The sequence below is a fragment of the Ursus americanus genome, chromosome 11 (assembly GCF_024610735.1).
Source record: "Ursus americanus isolate L20-20 chromosome 11, mUrsAme1.1.p, whole genome shotgun sequence".
Taxonomy (NCBI): Eukaryota; Metazoa; Chordata; class Mammalia; order Carnivora; family Ursidae; genus Ursus; species Ursus americanus.
In genome coordinates, this window is record NC_142137.1 from 47,930,972 (window position 1) to 47,949,544 (window position 18,573).

The following is an 18,573-nucleotide window of genomic DNA, read 5'->3' on the forward strand; positions in this document are numbered from 1 at the left end:
CTGCCACTAGGAAGTGGCCAGGCTAAGGCAGAGGTGACTGGCCACCCAGAGGAACAAAGGACATTACCGATGACCACCAAGTTGAGGAGCTGCTTCCCTCCTTGCCGCTTCTCCAGTTCCGCTTTGACATCTATTTGCTGCCTCAGCTTGCCAGACTTTTTCACCGGCGTTGGTGTTGAACTCTGCTCTTCTGATGTTTGAATGGTGTGGGATGGAAGAAGTGATTTAGAAACAGTGTCAGGAACATCAGAAGCAGCAATGCTGGTTCCTTCACTAAGATGTCCTTTTTGAGGTGTGTGGAAACTATGACCATTTTCTTCGGTTACTCTACAGAAAGCAGAGATAGGAAAAAAAGTGTTTAAACCAACTCAACTGACATCCTCTAAGGTCAGAAGGGCAGAGAAGTTGTCTCTTCCTATTTCTTACACTTGCAGACCAAAAATGATCTCTGCTAAGTGGTTAGTCTGTCAAGGTGGAAATGATAAGTAGCTTGACCCAAACCCACAAATACAGCCTTGGAGGATCCCAAGAGAAAAACAGTCCAGCAAACATTAAGATAAGAAGAAAATATCCTGTAAAATAACTGAATTCAAGGCCATAGCCTTAGTCATATAATCGTATCAAAACAGATGGCATAATGGAGATATTTTGTAAAACCTGGCGCTAAATGTGTTCCTAGAGATAAAGTAGTATTTAAAAAAATTAGTTTTATCCCTAACTCACTCTTCCAACAGGACAGAGACTTAACAATCTTTTTTGCTCAAACACTATCCTTAAGGGAGATAGCTCTGTCTACATTTTCTTAATACCTTCAGCAATAAGTTTTTAATTCATTAATTCAACTAATACTTGATTTTCTAAAAACTACAACTTCTACTAGGCATTGAGTTGAGAAGAAAAGAAGATGCAGATGAGAAATTTATCTACTAATCCCAAAAGCTTACAATCTAGTCAGGGACTCAAATACATAAAGTAGAAACCAGGCCATCTAACATGACTTATTCACTCTCTGATAATGATGGTGCCCCCAAAAGTAAACACTGGCCTTAGTTCATTAGCTCTTTGACAGTCTTATCTACAGAAACTGTATCAGTGCTATCTATCCCGTGGACAGCTAGCAGCGATGTGATCTCGTCAACCAGACTACGATATACTTTACATTCCTTTCTGTGGCACAGATAAATAGAAATAGGACAAAGAACAGGTTAAATAGCAAGTTATTAAGAATGAAACCAATTCTACCCAATTCAACTTGGAACTGGCAAAGAATTACATACAAAAAGCAGTTTATGTGAGAATAGTACATTATTTTCTTCTTGTCCACTGTAACAAAAAACAGACTTATTTGTCCCTCTCAGGGCATTTTTATGGGCTGAACACTGACCCTTCATCCTAGTCCTCAGGAAAGAGTCACATTAGTTATATTTGCAACTTCACTAAAAACCTTCTATCCACTCCCCTTTTCTCTTGCTTTTGTAAATCTCTACTAAGAATTTTGGTGTTCACTTGTTAACACGGAGTAGACAGAGTAGCTTCATCTAGATCCACAGGGGAAAAAATGTAAGTATGTGGAAAAGATTCCAGTTCTTTTAAAGGATTCCAACAGGCTAAATTAAATGAAATCTTAGACTATAATTTGCAAACATTTGAATGACCACAGCTAGTTCTAAAACTAAAACATGACAACTCTGCATTTAGACAAGTTGAAAAAACCCTACAAATTATAATAAAGTGTTTAACCAAAATAACTAGACATGGGTTCTGGTTCTGATCAGATCTGGGAGAAATCCCAATTTCTGGTTTCAAATCTGTTTTTAGTTTTAGAAGCTTTTCTTCAAAGGAAAGTTTACATTAACACCAGTGTGGAGAAGAGATCCAAACGGAATGGCTATGGCTGACAGTGGGTAGAGGCCCAGCTGGCCCAGCATAGGGAAGGGCTTCACAAACCATGGGTCTGACTTGATCGTTTCATTTACAACTCAGTAACGTGAAAGATTTGCTCTTCTTTTGGTTTCATGGAAACCAAATAAATTCTGGGTAAAATATGAATTAGTTCACTAAATTGTATACTGTTAGAAGGAAGTGACCAAAGTAATTAAAAAGCATCCTAGGGGGGCGCCTGGGTGGCACAGCAGTTAAGCGTCTGCCTTCGGCTCAGGGCGTGATCCCGGCGTTATGGGATTGAGCCCCACGTCAGGCTCCTCCACTATGAGCCTGCTTCTTCCTCTCCCACTTCCCCTGCTTGTGTTCCCTCTCTCACTGGCTCTCTATCTCTGTCTAATAAATAAATAAAATCTTTAAAAAAAAATAAAAAATAAAAAATAAAAAGCATCCTAGGTAAGTCTGCGCTTCATAAAAACTTCTACATATTACAAAGTAAAATTCAGTATTTAAAGGTTTTGAAAAATTTCTAAGATGAGGCCTAAAAAGGCTGTAACTACTGACTGATATGAAAAAAGGAGTAAGTTGGTTGAATGTTTTTCAGGTGCTTTCTGATACAATTTTGTAAACTTATCTATTATTATAAAATGACTACTCTGGTGTCCTTCCTAAACCATCTTCCAAAATTAGGAATACTTCTATATGAATCTAGAGGCTTAACCTTTCTTCTTCATTTATTTAAATGAGACTGGGAAGCTAATTTAAATTTAAGAGTATTTGTTCTCTATGCAAGGTTCTAACCATTTATACTTAAATAAGCTTTTTTTCTAGAGAGGCATTTACCATCTTTAATATTAGTAAAGGAAAAGTTTGCTGTTTTAGTTTCTTCTAAGCAACGCACTACCCCTTTTTTATGAGCTGCCATTGGGAATCACACTATGTAGATATTTATGATGCTGAAATCTTGACTCAGAAGTGTTTCATTATGTTTCTCTGTGCTTCCTCAAGATCAAATCAGAAAAACAGCCTAAGTATTATCCTTAGTATAAACTTCCTAAAAAATCCTATGTATGTATTTAATCCAAATACAGCTTGGTCCTTAAGCAATATTATGCATTTCTGGGTATCCTGATCTGGACCTACAGACTTCTCATGTTCTGAAGACTTCTCTCCTAGAGCTATAACAAAATATTGACTCACAAGCTGTTTTTTCACCTTTACATTTTTCCAAGTTTGTTTGTTTATTTATTTATTTATTTATTTATTTATTTATTTAGATTTTATTTATTTATTTGACAGAGAGAGAGACGGCCAGAGAGCACAAGCAGAGGAAACAACAGAGGGAGTGGGAGAAGCAGGCTCCCCACTGAGCAGGGAGCCCCATATGGGGCTCGATCCCAGAACCCTGGGACCATGACTTGAGCCAAAGGCAGATGATGAACCGACTGAGCGACCCAGGCATTTATTTTTAAAATAAAATGTATTTCCCCAAGGATTCTGATCAATAAATAAATTATTCTATGAAAGAAATATGATAAACATTAGTGGTCCCTGTCCTCATGAAGCATGTAGTCTTGTAAGGTTGTAAAAGGCTTGCATTACACTTGTGAAGTACAGAGTTAGGTTGTCAAGAATTATTTACTTGTATTTACTATGTTTTTCTTGATCATCTATTATCCATTATTTTTTATAATTATTCCCATAGATAACTATGCACTTACTTCTAATATGATACATTAATTTGGGCTTATTTGCATGTTGCTTTCAAAGACTTCCAAAACTTTTGCAAAAAGATTATAAAATCCTTAGAATAAGGACTGAATATTCTATTTTTTTTTTCCTCTCAATGGAAATAATCCCACTATAGGATTAAATGGTTCCCAAGACACAAGAATAAAAAAGAAATTTGTGATTCTGACAACCCAACCCCAATTCAAAGAGAAAAGACATATATATTAAACTTTTGGTAACTAAATGAGGACTCAAAATTTTTGTAATGGGCTACAGTTACCCAAATTAATATGTCATTCATTTTAATTCATTCATCCAATCATTCAACATACACTGAACACTTACTCTGTCCTGGTTATGGAGTTCTTTCCTTCACTGAATTGGAATCTAAATCAAGTATTGTTTTTATAAAATCAAAAAAATTGAACTAAGTGATCATGAAGATTCTTCACAACCAAGAATCATGAAACTTCCATTAATTTAGACAGAACAATGTTGTAAGGGAGAAAAAATAAGGCTACTCTATTTTTTTGTTTATATTTGACAATAGTGATTCTTATCTATCTAAATGACAGACAAAATATATGTACGATTTATAAGTAATGGGTTTAAGAAATGATTAAACAATCTGAAAGTTTTTAAAGAGGTTTAAAGTTAATGTTTAAAGTTAATGTTTTAAAGAGGTTTAAAGTTAACTGTTCTGTTAAGCCTCAAGCAACCAACTTCCCTTACCTACAAAAACTCTTGGGAGGGCCTCCTGGGTGGCTCAGATGGTTAAGCCTCTGTCTTCAGCTCAGGTCATGACCTTCAGGTCCTGGCATCAAGCCCCACTTCGGGCTCCCCGCTCAGCAGGGAGTCTGCTTCTCCCTCTCCCTCTGCCTCTCCCCCTGCTTGCGCTCTGTTTCTAACTCAAATGAATAAATATAATCTTAAAAAAAAAAAAATCTTGAGAGAATCCTCGAGATTGTGATAAGAACAAATGAGTGCTACTAATGTAGGATCTATAATTTCTCACCAGATTTGAAATTCTAGGTATGTTTCATATTTTGTGCCTTTGTTCTAGTGATCCATTTCATTCAACCTGAAAATCTAAGAGTTTAAAGATTACAGTTAGAAAAAAATTTTTCATTAATGATTACATGATTCACCAACCCATTTAATTCCCAAACACTGCTTACCTACACCATCTAGTGGTAGAAGGAGTGCTAGACTTCACAAAACAGATAATTTGCTCAAAATTATTTATTATGAGGAAACTGACAGTGAGAGATGAAGTAACACGCGTATTACTACATATGCAAGCCTAATTTCTCATTCCCTTTTCTTTGTACCATGTCACACTGAGGACCCATGATACTTCAACCTTACTGACACAACATACAAAATTTATTAAAGTAGGTTCTCTTTCTTAGAGTCTAGAGGAAGACAATACCGATTTCCAAAAAAAGATGGGGAAGGGCTTAAGAACTTACCCAGGCACTTCGAATCCCATAGTTTGCTTCTTTCCAGACACAGTCATTTTAGCAACTTTTGGCACAATTTCAGATTCACTTCGAGACGACTGGGAGTCTACTGATTTTCCTAATTAGAGAGTAAAATGTAAAAGGCTAATTAATTAAAGCTGATTTCTAGAAGATTTGGTACACATTATATATTATATAAATATATAGCATGATAATTAAGTTTTATAGAATATATATCTTTATACATATTCTTTTCTCTAAAAAAAATTTAATGAACATTAAAATGCTGAAATTCTTTTGTCACCTTATATTCTGGGAAATCCCCTACTATTGGGACTCTGCTATGCTTAACCTCCACCAAATCTCTTCCTAATTTTGAACTGACTCTTAAGTTTCAGTATTAAGAGGTCACAAGGTGGTTTCTGCACTAAGCCTTGCTCTGACAGAATACCTAGACCTTAGATCCCTCTCTCCTACCACGCCCTTTCACACTACTAAAATTGTTTGGTCAGTTAGCAGATGGCTAAGCTATTTTTAATCCCATGATACCTATAAACTGATGAGCAAGTTAAGAGGCTGCTGAATTGTGCTGGACACTGTATATATTCTACTTGTGCACAATACTAGGCTTAGTAAGATATTTGATATCTAACAAGAATATGGGGGAAGAGGTCAATATAGAAAAAGTGAACTAAGAACAAGATCAATTATGAGCTAGATCAAAGCCTTTCATGCATTTGATATTTTAAAAATATATACCTGTGATTCATGGAATTCTTTAGAACATATCTTTATAATTTTCAGTAACATTACCATCAGGACTGAGTCCCCTTAAAACTGGAAACTGCATATGCTACACTAGTAAATATATATACATAAATTACTTTTTAAGTTAGAAAAGATAAATTAATGTATATAACGCATACAGAACGTTTGCTATTTGCCTACTATATGCCAAGCACTATGCTAGAAATAAAATGGTGAACAAAAGCAGATGTAATCCTTGTGCTGAGAGAGTTTACATCTAGTGGAGAAAGTGTACTAACTGACCAAAAATAAAACTGTTATTAGTGTTAGAATGGGTACATGGTGTCATAGGTTTGGTGATAGGGGACACAAATTAGAGAGCTTCCACAGGAAAGTTAAGAGTTGAGGAATGATGCAAAAATGAGTGGGAATGACCTACACAGAAAGGAAGAGCACTGTGACCAGAGAGAGTAGCTGGTACAGTGACTGTGCTGTGGGACTTGGCGTGGGACCTCAGAGGAAGTAAACGCAGAGGAAAAGGGAACACAGCCCACTAACTGAAGCTGAAGCGGGGGCAGTGGCCAGGCCGTGCTGGGGCCCTCAGGCCATGCCACAGAGCCTAACACTTGTTCTAACAAAACCGGAAGCCACCAAAACGATGTAAGCAAGTGACGGGAAGAAGAGAGGAAAAGACAGAGTCAAGCTCAAGGAGAGGTGTGGGCTGGAGCGTCTATCTGTGATTCATCAGCACATAATTAGTAGTCGAAGGCACAGACCTAAGTGAGATCACAAAGCGAGTGAATAGAGAGTAAGAACAGAAGTGGTCCTAGGACAGGGCCTTGAAAGAAATCCAGCCTTTAATCACAAGATAGAGGACAATGAGCCTGCAAAAGGGTGACTGAGGAAGGCCGGGGTCGGAGGTGCCAAGGAAGCTGGGAGAAGAGTGTTTGATGGAGGTGGCACCACCTGAGCCTGGAGAAACATTCACTAGTGACATGATCGCTTCAAATGAAGGTCATCGGTAGAGTCAGTAAGAGCCATCTGAGAGAAGTGAGAGAAGGAAAAGCCACAGTGGGTTTAAAAAAAAAAAAAAAGTGAAGATGAGAAAACAGAGGCAGTACCTGGCCACAATCTCTTATTCGAAATTCCAAAACCTGAAAGCTCTGGAAAATTAAGGTTTTCGTTTTAATTTGGAAGCAAAACCTGACCTGGACTGACATGAAAGCTATTTGTAGCCGTTATTTATCCCACTTAAAGTGAAAAGCCATACATTTCAAGGTCAGAAATCACAATGTGATAATTATAGGGTGCTACTCCCCATCCCACTGAGGTTATCACACCATAGGTAGTACAAGCATGGTGATGCTTTTCTAAATCCCAAAACTTCTGATCTCTCAGTCAACGCTGGTCCCAAGGGCTTTAGATGAGCGATTACAGATATGGGCAAATGACTCACTTAAAAAGTTTGGCTGGAAAGGGAGGGCTATGGTAGAATGATAGCAAAAGGGTCAGCTGATAGAAAGGATAGAACTGAGAGGGACTGGTTGAAAATATTAGGAAGAGAAAAGATCACATTAGATATTTTAGAATTCCTGAGAAGGCAGAAAGGGATGTGATATGAAGCACAGGCCAAATCTAAACGTTGACAGGCGAAGGGCTCTTTTTACTGTAATAGGAGGTAGGTTTGTGTACTGAGGAGCCAGAAGATGACAATTCATAATGGTTAGCTTCTATTTTCTCTGCAAATAGCAAACGTTTTCTCTGTCACCAGTTAGTTACCTGGTGAGACTGAGGGTGAACAAGAAAGTAAAAGGACTGGTGAAGCAAATCGTTTCCAATAATCTTTGCACAAAGAATTGTTGAACAGTACTGAAGGCCCACTTAAGATCTGTGATAACACCTGAAGGTAATGTAACATTGTGGGTCAACTACACTCAAATAAAAACATCTTTTAAAAAGATCTGTGATAATGTATTTATAAGGGAATCAATCTTCCTTTGTGATTTTTTCTACCAATGCTCAGCCATTTAGGAACAGGCACAACGAAGACTAACTGCTTCATTCAGGGTTATGTTTCTACCCAATAGGTGCAAGGAGAAAGCAGAGAAATAAGGCAGGTAAAGGTATTGGCAAAATGGGAGGAAAAGTTATTGAAATTATCAATCATGAATCCTAAGTGGGATTAAACAAATAAAATGACAAAGGCAGAGTACTGATGCACGGGGATAGAGAAGAGAGGTCCACAGGTCAAGAAAAGGTCATGATCTGAGAAGCACAATGAGGTGGTCGTGGTCAGAACAGGACTGTGAATTCATGATTCTGATGGAGGGGAATTGGAGTGAATTGCTGAGGAAGTGAAGGTCAGTGGAAATCAAGTGGTCAAGGAACTCAAAGTCCACATGTGGCATTTGTTGGTGTTTTTCCACACTGATGGACAAGTAAGCTATCATCATCAAGAGCTGAAGGTGAAGAAGAAAACTGTAAGCCAACTGCCAGTATTCAATGAACAAGGAAGAGTGGGCATGAGGTTGTTCAATAAATGATAGCAGTGAGGATTTAGGCAAAAGATGGGAATCTCAAAGGAGCAGGAATTTCAGGGAAACAAACAAAAAGAATGATGGAATAATGGATTGGAAAAGGCAGCAAAGAGAACAAAGTTGACATTCCAGACCCTGAGGTTTGAGAGAATACAAGTGAAGTAAGGCAAGAAGTGGAAAAACCACTTGGAAAACAGATGGAGAATTACAGAGGGTTTTTTTATGGAAAAAGCAGTTTCAAAGTTATAGCAAAAGTAGAAAGGAGTGAGAGATGAGACAGGGATGAAAAAGGAGGATACACTGCATTGATGGTGGTGGTGGTGTGTGTAGAAAGGGAGGACATCCTAAGGCAAGGAGAAGAGGCATGGTAGATTTTGGCCTCTGTCAAAAGAATAGGGGAAAGACCCAAAAAGCACAAAAATGTCTCAATCCAGGCTATCCAGGACTAATTCCATTTCGTACACATTTAGTACACTGAAAAACTGTACTTCTGACTTAAAAAAAAAAACAAAAACAAAAACTAAAATGACATAGAAGGTCTTAAGCACAAAAATCAGAATATGACCCCATAGTATTTCTGGGGATGCAATAAATATATATTCTTTTCATTTCTAGCGATTCTTATATATAAGACATCAAACACAAGATGTAGTAATTCAAAAATTTGGTTAAGTGAAAGTCTTTTTTTTCTCAGAGTAAAATAAGTCTAGTATTATAGATCTGAATTTCACCCATTAAACCAGTGGTTCTGAAATCTTTTTATTTAGGTCACACACCCCTTTGAAAAAGCTCACAAAAACAATGGGACACGCTTGCCAGAAAAATGCACCATACACACAAAATTTTGCACGCTATTTCAAGGGGTTCAGTAATTCCAACTCTAGAACCCTCCCCTTGAGAGAGAAACTTGACTTGGGCTATTTTGGAAATATGTTAATTTCAATTTGGTGTTATCCACAAAGATAAAAGATACATTCCATAAATTTTCCACTGAGCTCTTGTCAACAGCAATGTGATACACTTGCACTTCTCCAACCACATTACAAAGTTCCTCTCATAATTACCATCACGCCAATGCCAGGCAAAATCTACAAATAGGTCAGAAGTGAACTAATAACTAAAATAACCAGTCACGGATCACCAAGAGATACATATGAGAATTTGAATCCATCACATAAAAGTATGAAATATTTACTGTGTTCTGCCATTTTCCCCAACCAGCTAGAAATTCATTCACTGCATAACCACCTCAAAAAACTGAGCATTAAATTTTCAGAAAGTCCAAAAAAATGTCAGTATGGAATGAATACTTGCACAGAAAAAAGAAGCGTGGATTCTGGGTCCTGCTCTGCCACTACTTAGCTACCACCTACCTTACAGCTTGAGCGGTTCCCTTAATTTCGCTACTTTCAGTTTTCTCATCTACAAATCTTCCTCAACTTACAGTGGGGTCACATGCCAATAAACCCATCATAAGCTGAAAATACCGTAGGCTGAAAATGCATTTAACACACCTACCCTACAGAACCTCACAGCTTAGCCAGCCTCCTTTAAATATGCTCGGAACGCTTACATTGGCCTATGGCTGGGAAAACTCATCTAATGCAAAGCCTACTTTTTAGTAAAGTGCTGAGGATCCCATGTAATTTACTGACTACTGTACTGAAAGTGAAAAACAGAATGGCTGTGTGGGTACAGAATGGCTCTAAGCATATTGGCTGTCGACCCCCGTGATCAGGCGACGGACTGGAAGCTGCAGCTCGCGGCCACTGCCCAGCATCACAAGGGAAGATCGCACCACATTCAAATTCAAGGTACGGTTTGTACTGAATGCATATCACTTCGACACCACCGTAAAGTCAAAACATCTAAGTAGAACCACTGTAAGTGGGGGACCGTCTGTTACAATGAAATAAGTGATTTCTAGTCCAATATATGTCTATGACTCCCAAACCACTAAAATTATTTTTAAATCAAATAGCCCATTAGGAGGTAAAAGTAAAAGGTGCCATTCCAAAGGAAAATAATCAACATCCTCCCTCAAGTCATGTAAAACCCAGTCACAAAAAGATACGCATTTTGAAGATTTACATATTAGTGACTAGTGTTCAGGCTCTAGGAGATGGACGAGAATCAATCATCATTTTGATTTTTCATTTGGATGAAAAAAACAGCCTCCCCAGTTGAGCAAGCCTAACCTGCTTATTTTATAGACCAAAAAAATGACACAAGGAAATTAAGTGACTTCATAGTAAGTGGCAGGACCCGCACTTAATCATCTCACCCTACCTGTCCAATTCACCTTTCTCATACTCCAGTTGTCTCTAAATCAAAGCCTTCTTTTGTCCCTGTAGTTACTCCTTGATGGGCTGCTTCCTCCGGGGCTCCACCGCTTCCTTTCTCGACTGAGATCTAAATTGCAGTGTCACAGTTTTCTCTTGAATACAAAATTATCAAGGTTTCTTGTTCTGAAGATCTTTTTCAATGTATATGCCTTTTAAAGGATACAAAGCTCAATCTGCCCAGCACTACACAACTGTCATACTCTTGCTGAATTTACTGAAAACATAAGCTTGCATATCCACATGATTTACCTGCCTCTAATTTATTTCATTGGTCTTAAAGCACACTCAATATTAGACTACCAGCTCTTGGGAGGGTAGTAACTGTCCTATACATATATTCACATAGTCCACAGCACATGACAACAGTGTTCTACCCACAACAAACATTCAATAGAGTTTAATAATTAACCCCTAAGAGTTTACACTTTGAAGACATCAGATGGTCTCTATTGCTTTTGCAAGTTATCTTTGATCTCTTCTTTGGACAATAACCTCAATTTACTCTCTATTACTTGCACTTAATAGCAGCCACCCCCTAATGTTTAGAGATCTGCATTCTAGAAAGCCAAACTGGCCCTACTATGGGCACTCTCGCATGCTCTCCTGTTAGGTGCTTACATGCTCTTTTACCTTCATAGCAACCATGCGGAGTAGGTATAATTATACCTACTTTACTTTAGGAAAACTGAGGTCACATCGGTTGATTTGACAAAGGCTATACGACCCTGGCCTGTGACATAACTGAGTTTTAAAAAAGATATGAATTGCATGGTGGCTATTCTCAAATGGCTTATACACTACCCTGAGAGGTAATTATAGTAGAGATGAGTTATAGACACACTAAGCAAGAGAATTCAAAGTATGCACCTAATTAGGAAAGTCTCAACAAAATGAAATTTGACATGACCCTGAAAAAGAAAGAGGAGGCAAAAATAATTTGAGACAAAGCATATTTAAGGGTCAACCAGGCAAAAAAAAATCTGAAAAAGACTGGGCTTTGTCACAGACAGACAGTAACACAAAAGTGTACCTTACCTTTAGATCGAGCCCAGATTTTTTTTTTTTTTTTTTTGACAGAGAGAGACAGCCAGCGAGAGAGGGGAACACAAGCAGGGGGAGTGGGAGAGGAAGAAGCAGGCTCCCGGCAGAGCTGGGAACCCGATGAGGGGCTCGATCCCAGGACCCTGGGATCATGCCCAGAGCCGAAGGCCAATGCTTAATAACTGAGCCACCCAGGCGCCCCAGCCCAAGTTTTTTTGTTTGTTTTTATTTGCATAAGTGTCACGCAAGTAAATTTCAAGAGTACATAACAACAATAACAAAAAGAATGATCCAGTAGTACAAAATCCAAAGGGAGTATTTTGGGGAGAAACAAGCCAAGTTGATGCTGAAGTTCATCTGGAAGAGTAAATGTGAGAGAATGACCAATACAATTTTAAATTAAGAATAATAATAGGGGACTTGAACTACCAGATATCAAGAACTCCTATAAAGCTGGAGTAAATTAAAATGGGGTATAAGAATAGCTTGATGAAAGAGAATAGAGCATCTGCAAATGGACCAATAGGAATGTATTTATATTTGGAATACATAAGAATAGCATTTGAGTATATAGAAAAATATATAAGAATATACATATAGTTACAAGTAGAAATTCAGTATATGCAAAGTGATATTTCAAATCAGTGGGAAAAGGATGGGTTATTCCATGTTGTATTGGGAATACTGGCCATTCATTTAAAGAAATGTTCTATCATTTGTCTATGATATATCATATATAAATTCCTTATTGATCAAAGATATGAATATAAAAAAGAAAAATATAAAAATGTATTTCTGGGGCACCTAGGTGGCTCAGTCAGTTAAGCGTCTATCTTCGGCTCAGGTCATGATCCCAGGGTCCTGGGATAGAGCCCCACAACAGGCTCCCTGCTCATCAGAGAGCCTGTTTCTCCCCTTCCCTCTGCCCCTCTCCCCTGCTTGTGCTCTCTCTCTCTCAAATAAATAAATAAAACTTAAAAAAATATTTCCTTTAAAAAATATATTTATAATCTTTCAATAAGACTAACAAGTTTTATATAAAAATTTAAAAATTTCTCCCTGATTAAAGACACCACAAGGGAACATAAAGTATGTAGGGAAATATATACAAGGGGTTAATATATATAATAAAAGAGCTCCTACAAACCAACAAGAGAAAGCAACTCAGAAAAAAAATGAACAATAAAAGAACCGGGTCAAGATACACATGTCAAAGAAAGGTGTAGCAGAGGAAAGGTGAGACACGGATGGGAGGGGGACTAAGGAGAGGACTAAAAAGAGGAGGTGGTGGAAGAGGGAGGACAGAGGGGGAGAGAGGGCAGAGGAATAAGTAGAAATATTCTACTTTTCTCCTAGCATCTAGAGTTGCCAAGGGAAAGAGGAAGAAGAGTGCTATCTGACACTGTCGGCAAAAGCACAGCCTGGTGTACTTTTAGCAAGGAAAAATGTGATAAAATAAAAAATTTTACTGTGTACATTATACTCCTGGCAATGTGTTCTACAGAAATATTGACAGGACTGTGCAACGATATATGAACAAGACTGTTTACTGTGGTGCTGTCTGTAATGGGGAAAAAAGGTGGGTGTACATCAGGAAGGGAATGGTTAAACAAATTACGATGCATGTAAATAATGGAATAGTTGGCTTCAGATATAAAAGTAGTAAACCTATACTCATGAAAAGGAAACATAACACATTAAGTGGAAAAAGCAACTGCAATATTATATAGCAAAGATGCTATATCATTATATTTTTGGTATTAAAAAGTCTGCAAGAACGGAAGTGAACTTTTAAAAGCGATTATGTCTAGAGAGTGACATTGAAAAGGAAATAACTTTCTTTCCAAATTTATATACTTCTATGATACAACTATATTATCTTTATAATTAAAAATGTTTAAGTGAAGGGGCGCCTGGGTGTCTCAGTCGGTTAAGCATCTGATTTCAGCTCGGGTCACGATCTCAGAGTCCTGGGTTCCAGCCTGTGTAGGGCTCCGGGCTCAGCAGGGAGTCTGCTGCCTCACCCCCAGTTTGTGCTCTCTCTCAAATAAAATTTTTAAAAAAATGTTTAAGTGAAAAGCATTCAAATTAAATACTTCAAAACACTAAAAATTTCTTTCTACACTATTCTTCAGAGACGCTCTTGATTTTTCTTAGAATTTAATAAAGTAAAATCCTACGTGACAGTAACACTTAGAATCAGCACACCACAACCCAATCTCCATCAATGATCCTGAATGCCACACACTACTGAAAAGGTCGTGTTTGGAAACAAAAGTGCAAAGTTCATCCAGTCCGCCATTCAATGACAACTGTATATTCAGAATGCTCTACTAAGCTGAAAGAAACACTATGAACAGTTTTGCCTTTTGTGTCAAGCCATCCCCTTGTCTAGACTCCGAAGCTCCTTGACAGTAAGGGCTGCACATTTTGTATTTCTCTCTTTCTGCAACCTAAATATTTGATACTTTGTATGTCACTTACACATGTTCGCTGATTGAACTGAGCAAACACAATCATTTCCTGGTAGTTCTTTCAAATTTCTAAAGGAATACGGGTGACAACTAAAAGGGCATCATCGATGTGACTTCTTTGAGCAATGTCATGATAAAATCTATCCTGCACTCCTCGTGTGCTCTACAGCAGGGTTTCCCAGCGTTGGTACTACTGATATTTCGGGGCAGGAAATTTCTCTGCTGGGGGGAGCTGGCATCCCCACCACAAGATGTTTAGCAGCACCCCCAGAGTGTCTACAGACACAGCCAAGTGTCCCCTGTGGTCCAAAATCACCTCCAGCTAAGTACTGCTCAATGGTTATTAGAAAAGAATTAAATACATATTCTATACCCTACAATCACCATCTCAAATGCACAGACCATCTCCCAACTCATCCTCTTGCCCACGAAATGATCAACTGCCTTTTCCTGTCCACAGTTGTTATCTGCTTCTTCCTTTTCTCGAAATCTCTATATACAATTAATACTAACTCTATTTACTTTTTCCTCATAAACATTTCTCAAATTTGTCCTTTTCTTTCCTTTCCCACCTGTAGGTCAAGCCCTTAGGATCTCATGGCTGATTTACCTTTCAAGACTCATCTCTTCCCTACTACTCCCATAAGCGGACTGGAATTTTCTGGCCCCCACACACACTCTTATTTTCTCAAAACCACGGCCATGGCCCATGCTATTTCCATGTTCATGCGAATACCATTATTTTCATGAAAATTATTAATACAAGGAAGCCAAGGCTTCTTAATAATACGGGAATCACAGAGGCCAGCTTTAGGACTGTACGATCAAACACTCTCAGAATCATCCTACAAAGATTTACTGAGAGCCTATGAGGTAGACACACGTCTCCTCCACGTAACTGGCAACAGAAAAAGTACCTGTAGATACATTTGCACACTTTCATGTTCCCACAGGAGAACCCCCATAACTACTCCGTGTCAAAATCCTCCAATTTACCACTCAGAGTTTGGTGAAGTAGGTAAGACATGGACTCTGCTGCAAAACAGCCTAGGTGGAATCCAGGCTCTGCTATGTGACTTCAAGTGAGTTATTTAACTTCTCTCTGTGCTTAGGTTCCTCATCTACAAAATAGCAATTATAGAATCTACCTGGTAGGGACGTTACGAGATGTAAATAAGTCAAAGTGCTTAGAGCAACGCCTGATACATATTAGGTATTCAGTGCTTCATAGTAACGACAGAAAGCAGCCGTCTGTGAGTCTCTGATATCACCAAAATACCAACTTCCTTTTCCTCATTTGATACCAGGGAATCCACAGATACATAGTACTCTCTGGCAGTCACATATTAATTAATGATGGGGAGAAAAAATATGCCAACTGTGTGACACTGTGCTAAGTACTAGGATAAACAGATGAAGCAGTATGACATCATTCCCATGCTCAAGAAACAGAAGTCTACTAGAGGTAACACACATACTACCATGTGAACTGTGACAATGCAGGCACAATGAGTGTACAGGAAAGGTGCCGACCCATCCACAGTGAAAGAATTAGGCAAGGTTTCCTTTAAAATATTTCTAAAGAATCTTGGAGGACAAAATAAGGAAAAAGGGATTGGGAAAATAAGACACAATGCCTGAAACAGTATGACCGCTGGTAGATCAGCATGGCTGGGGCACAGGAAAGAGGTTAAGTGGGTAAGATATAAGAATAAAAAAGCAGGCAACATATTTAGGGTCATGTATAACATTTAGGAATTTAACTTGATTTTGAAATACAAGAAGACCCACTAACAGAATTAAAGTATTGGAATAAAATATCCAAGCTTTTAAAACTTATTCGGACCACAGCATGGAAAATGGATTGTGAAGGCAAGACTGGAGAGAGAACAGTTAGAAGACTGTTGTCTCAACACATGTAAGAAATTCTATGCACTGACCCAAGATCAGACAACGGAGACAATGAAATCCAAGCTATTACAGGGTAAAATTAGAACTGCTTGATGCCTGGATGTATGCAGGCAGGTCAGACAAGTAATAGTTCCCAAGTTTTCTAGCAAGGAAGAAAGAGCAGATGGTTATGTCATTACCAAACAGAAAATACATTCCCGAGACCTAAGAGAAATCTGCTATCAGTGCCTAATTGTCTTGATTGGTCCTTTCATCAAGTGCAAAATTACAACAGTCCATAGAGAAACTGCTTCCTCCTAAATAGACGGGGATTGCCACCAAATTATTTTTTTAAACACTGCTTAGATACTATCTCAGCTCTTTATAGAGTTTTGCAAGTTAAATTATAACATGTTCTTGGCACTGGGGACACAAAGATGAGTAATAGTCTCTGTTTTCAGGTAACTTTCATTCTAAATGTGACGGACATGTAGACAGACAAGACTGAAAGAAAATACAGACAATGAAATTAAAGAGAATTTTGCAGGAGAGAAGTGCTATGACTACAGCTGAGCAAGTACCACAGCACACAGAGTGTGTAAGAAGAAAGAGGCAGGAGAGAAAAATACATCCGTACATCATGATGATGAACTAAATGTCAGGGAGGCAAAAAATCGAGCTCTTAATCCCTAGGACTCTAAATTAAATATGAATATAGAACACACTGGGTCTGAGAGTCTTTCAAGGTGAAGAGAAATTGGATAGAAACCTGGATAATCACGTTTGCAGAGCAGAAGAAAGGAGAGCCCCAATTAAAACACGGGAAGCAACGTATGACCTGGGAACGGATGAGGCAGCTTACAGAAAGGGAAGGCTGAGCAGGCAGGCAATGGTGGAACTCAGACTAATAAAGGGCAGGCGGAAAATAAGTATTCGCATTCCTTGTAGAATCCTGACATGGAATCTAGATTCATGGAACCAGGCAATGTTGTGGCTGTATTTTTAGAAGTCACGTGGCCCAGTCCCTCATTTTACAGATGAAAATTTTAAGTAGATTTCTAAAGATCACATGCCTAATTAATGGAAATTTTGCTTCTTTTCTCCCGGCTGCTTCCAAGACATGTTCCCCTTTCCCGTTTCTGGTTACACCTCCTCCAGACTTCATGGGCTTGATTTTCCCAAGATTATTGAACCAGGTTTATTTTGAAGTTAAATGTATACAAAAACTGCTCAATCAAGTGTCTCTATAAACTGTTAATGCTTTGTCAAGATCATGATTTTGTGATTTTAAGTGAGGTTAATCATTCAGATCTACTCACATGCTTCAGATAAGTTGTTAGAATCAGTAATTCTGATTTCATGTTTGCGTTTCAAAATCTCCAAAGAATCTATTTGGTTAGAGCCTAGTAGTTAAATCTTTCTCTGCTTACCAAAGAAGTTTGTTTGATACAATTTTAAATTCCAATGGGAAACTGGAAGGGTAGGCTAGTCTTCCCCTAATAACACATGCATACTACCTCCTCAACCTTTTGCTGATGCTGATTTTAGGAAGGCAAAGTGACACTTAGGCTCTAAAGCATACATCACAGCATAAGGCTATCAATTTTAGGTCATACATGATACTCCCCAATTCTTACCAATGATAACTCCAGACCAAAATGATATGACTTGAAGTCAAAAACCTTTACTGTATATTCCATATTGCATATGTTGTTTTCTGACTATACTGTAAAATATCAATACAAAGTATATGCCTTACCTCTCCAACTAACCTATGAGCTCCAAAAGGGTAGTTTTTGATGTTTTCCACAACATCCAGTCCAGTACCTAGCACATACATACTAGGCATGCAAATATTTAGTAAGATTACATAATTTTATAGATGGAAAAATATATTCTCTAAGCCAGTGATTCTCAGCTTGGGAGGAGGACGTGGATGGAAAGAACAAGACCATCCTTGCTCCTCTTCCTTCGAAAACCCTTGTCACTGTAAGATACTGATGCTGACAAAGTGCTGTATCTCTCAGATGTCCTGAGACAGAAAAATAACTGAGAATAATTTATCTGGTGTAAAAATAATTTTATAAATGAAGAAGTGAGGTTCATGTAAGTTAAACAATTTGACCAACCCAGATTAACATTCTTTGCAAATTATAACCACCTACCTCTTTTGACTGGTTTCAGGTTCATAACTAAAAAGATGTTTGAAGATCTGCCTCAAGTCAGGAAATTAGTTCAGATGACCTTTTAAGGTTCCTGCCCTCATAATCCTATTCTTAAAAATAACTAGTTAGCCTATTCAGTGAGACTCTCTCATAATTATATATATATATATATATATATATATATATATATATAATTAATCTCTAAATAACACCAACTGTTAAAGTTTTTAACACTTTTAATACTATCAGGCACATCAAACAGGGTACTAGTTAATGAAAACTTATCTAGGAAATAATAC

The 18,573-nt window shown here is 38.0% G+C and overlaps 1 protein-coding gene across 2 annotated transcripts in view; it reads right to left on the minus strand.

Moving 5' to 3' along the window:
• Positions 1-18,573, minus strand: part of HBS1L (HBS1 like translational GTPase) — an 82,165-nt gene that overhangs the window by 29,616 nt on the left and 33,976 nt on the right. For both annotated transcript variants that reach the window (XM_045814771.2, XM_087865504.1), the window contains 2 exons: positions 5,085-5,193; positions 68-327 (listed from right to left, as the gene is read on the minus strand). In XM_045814771.2, coding sequence (XP_045670727.1) covers positions 68-327; positions 5,085-5,193 — 369 coding nt within the window. The remainder of the gene's footprint in view (positions 1-67; positions 328-5,084; positions 5,194-18,573) is intronic.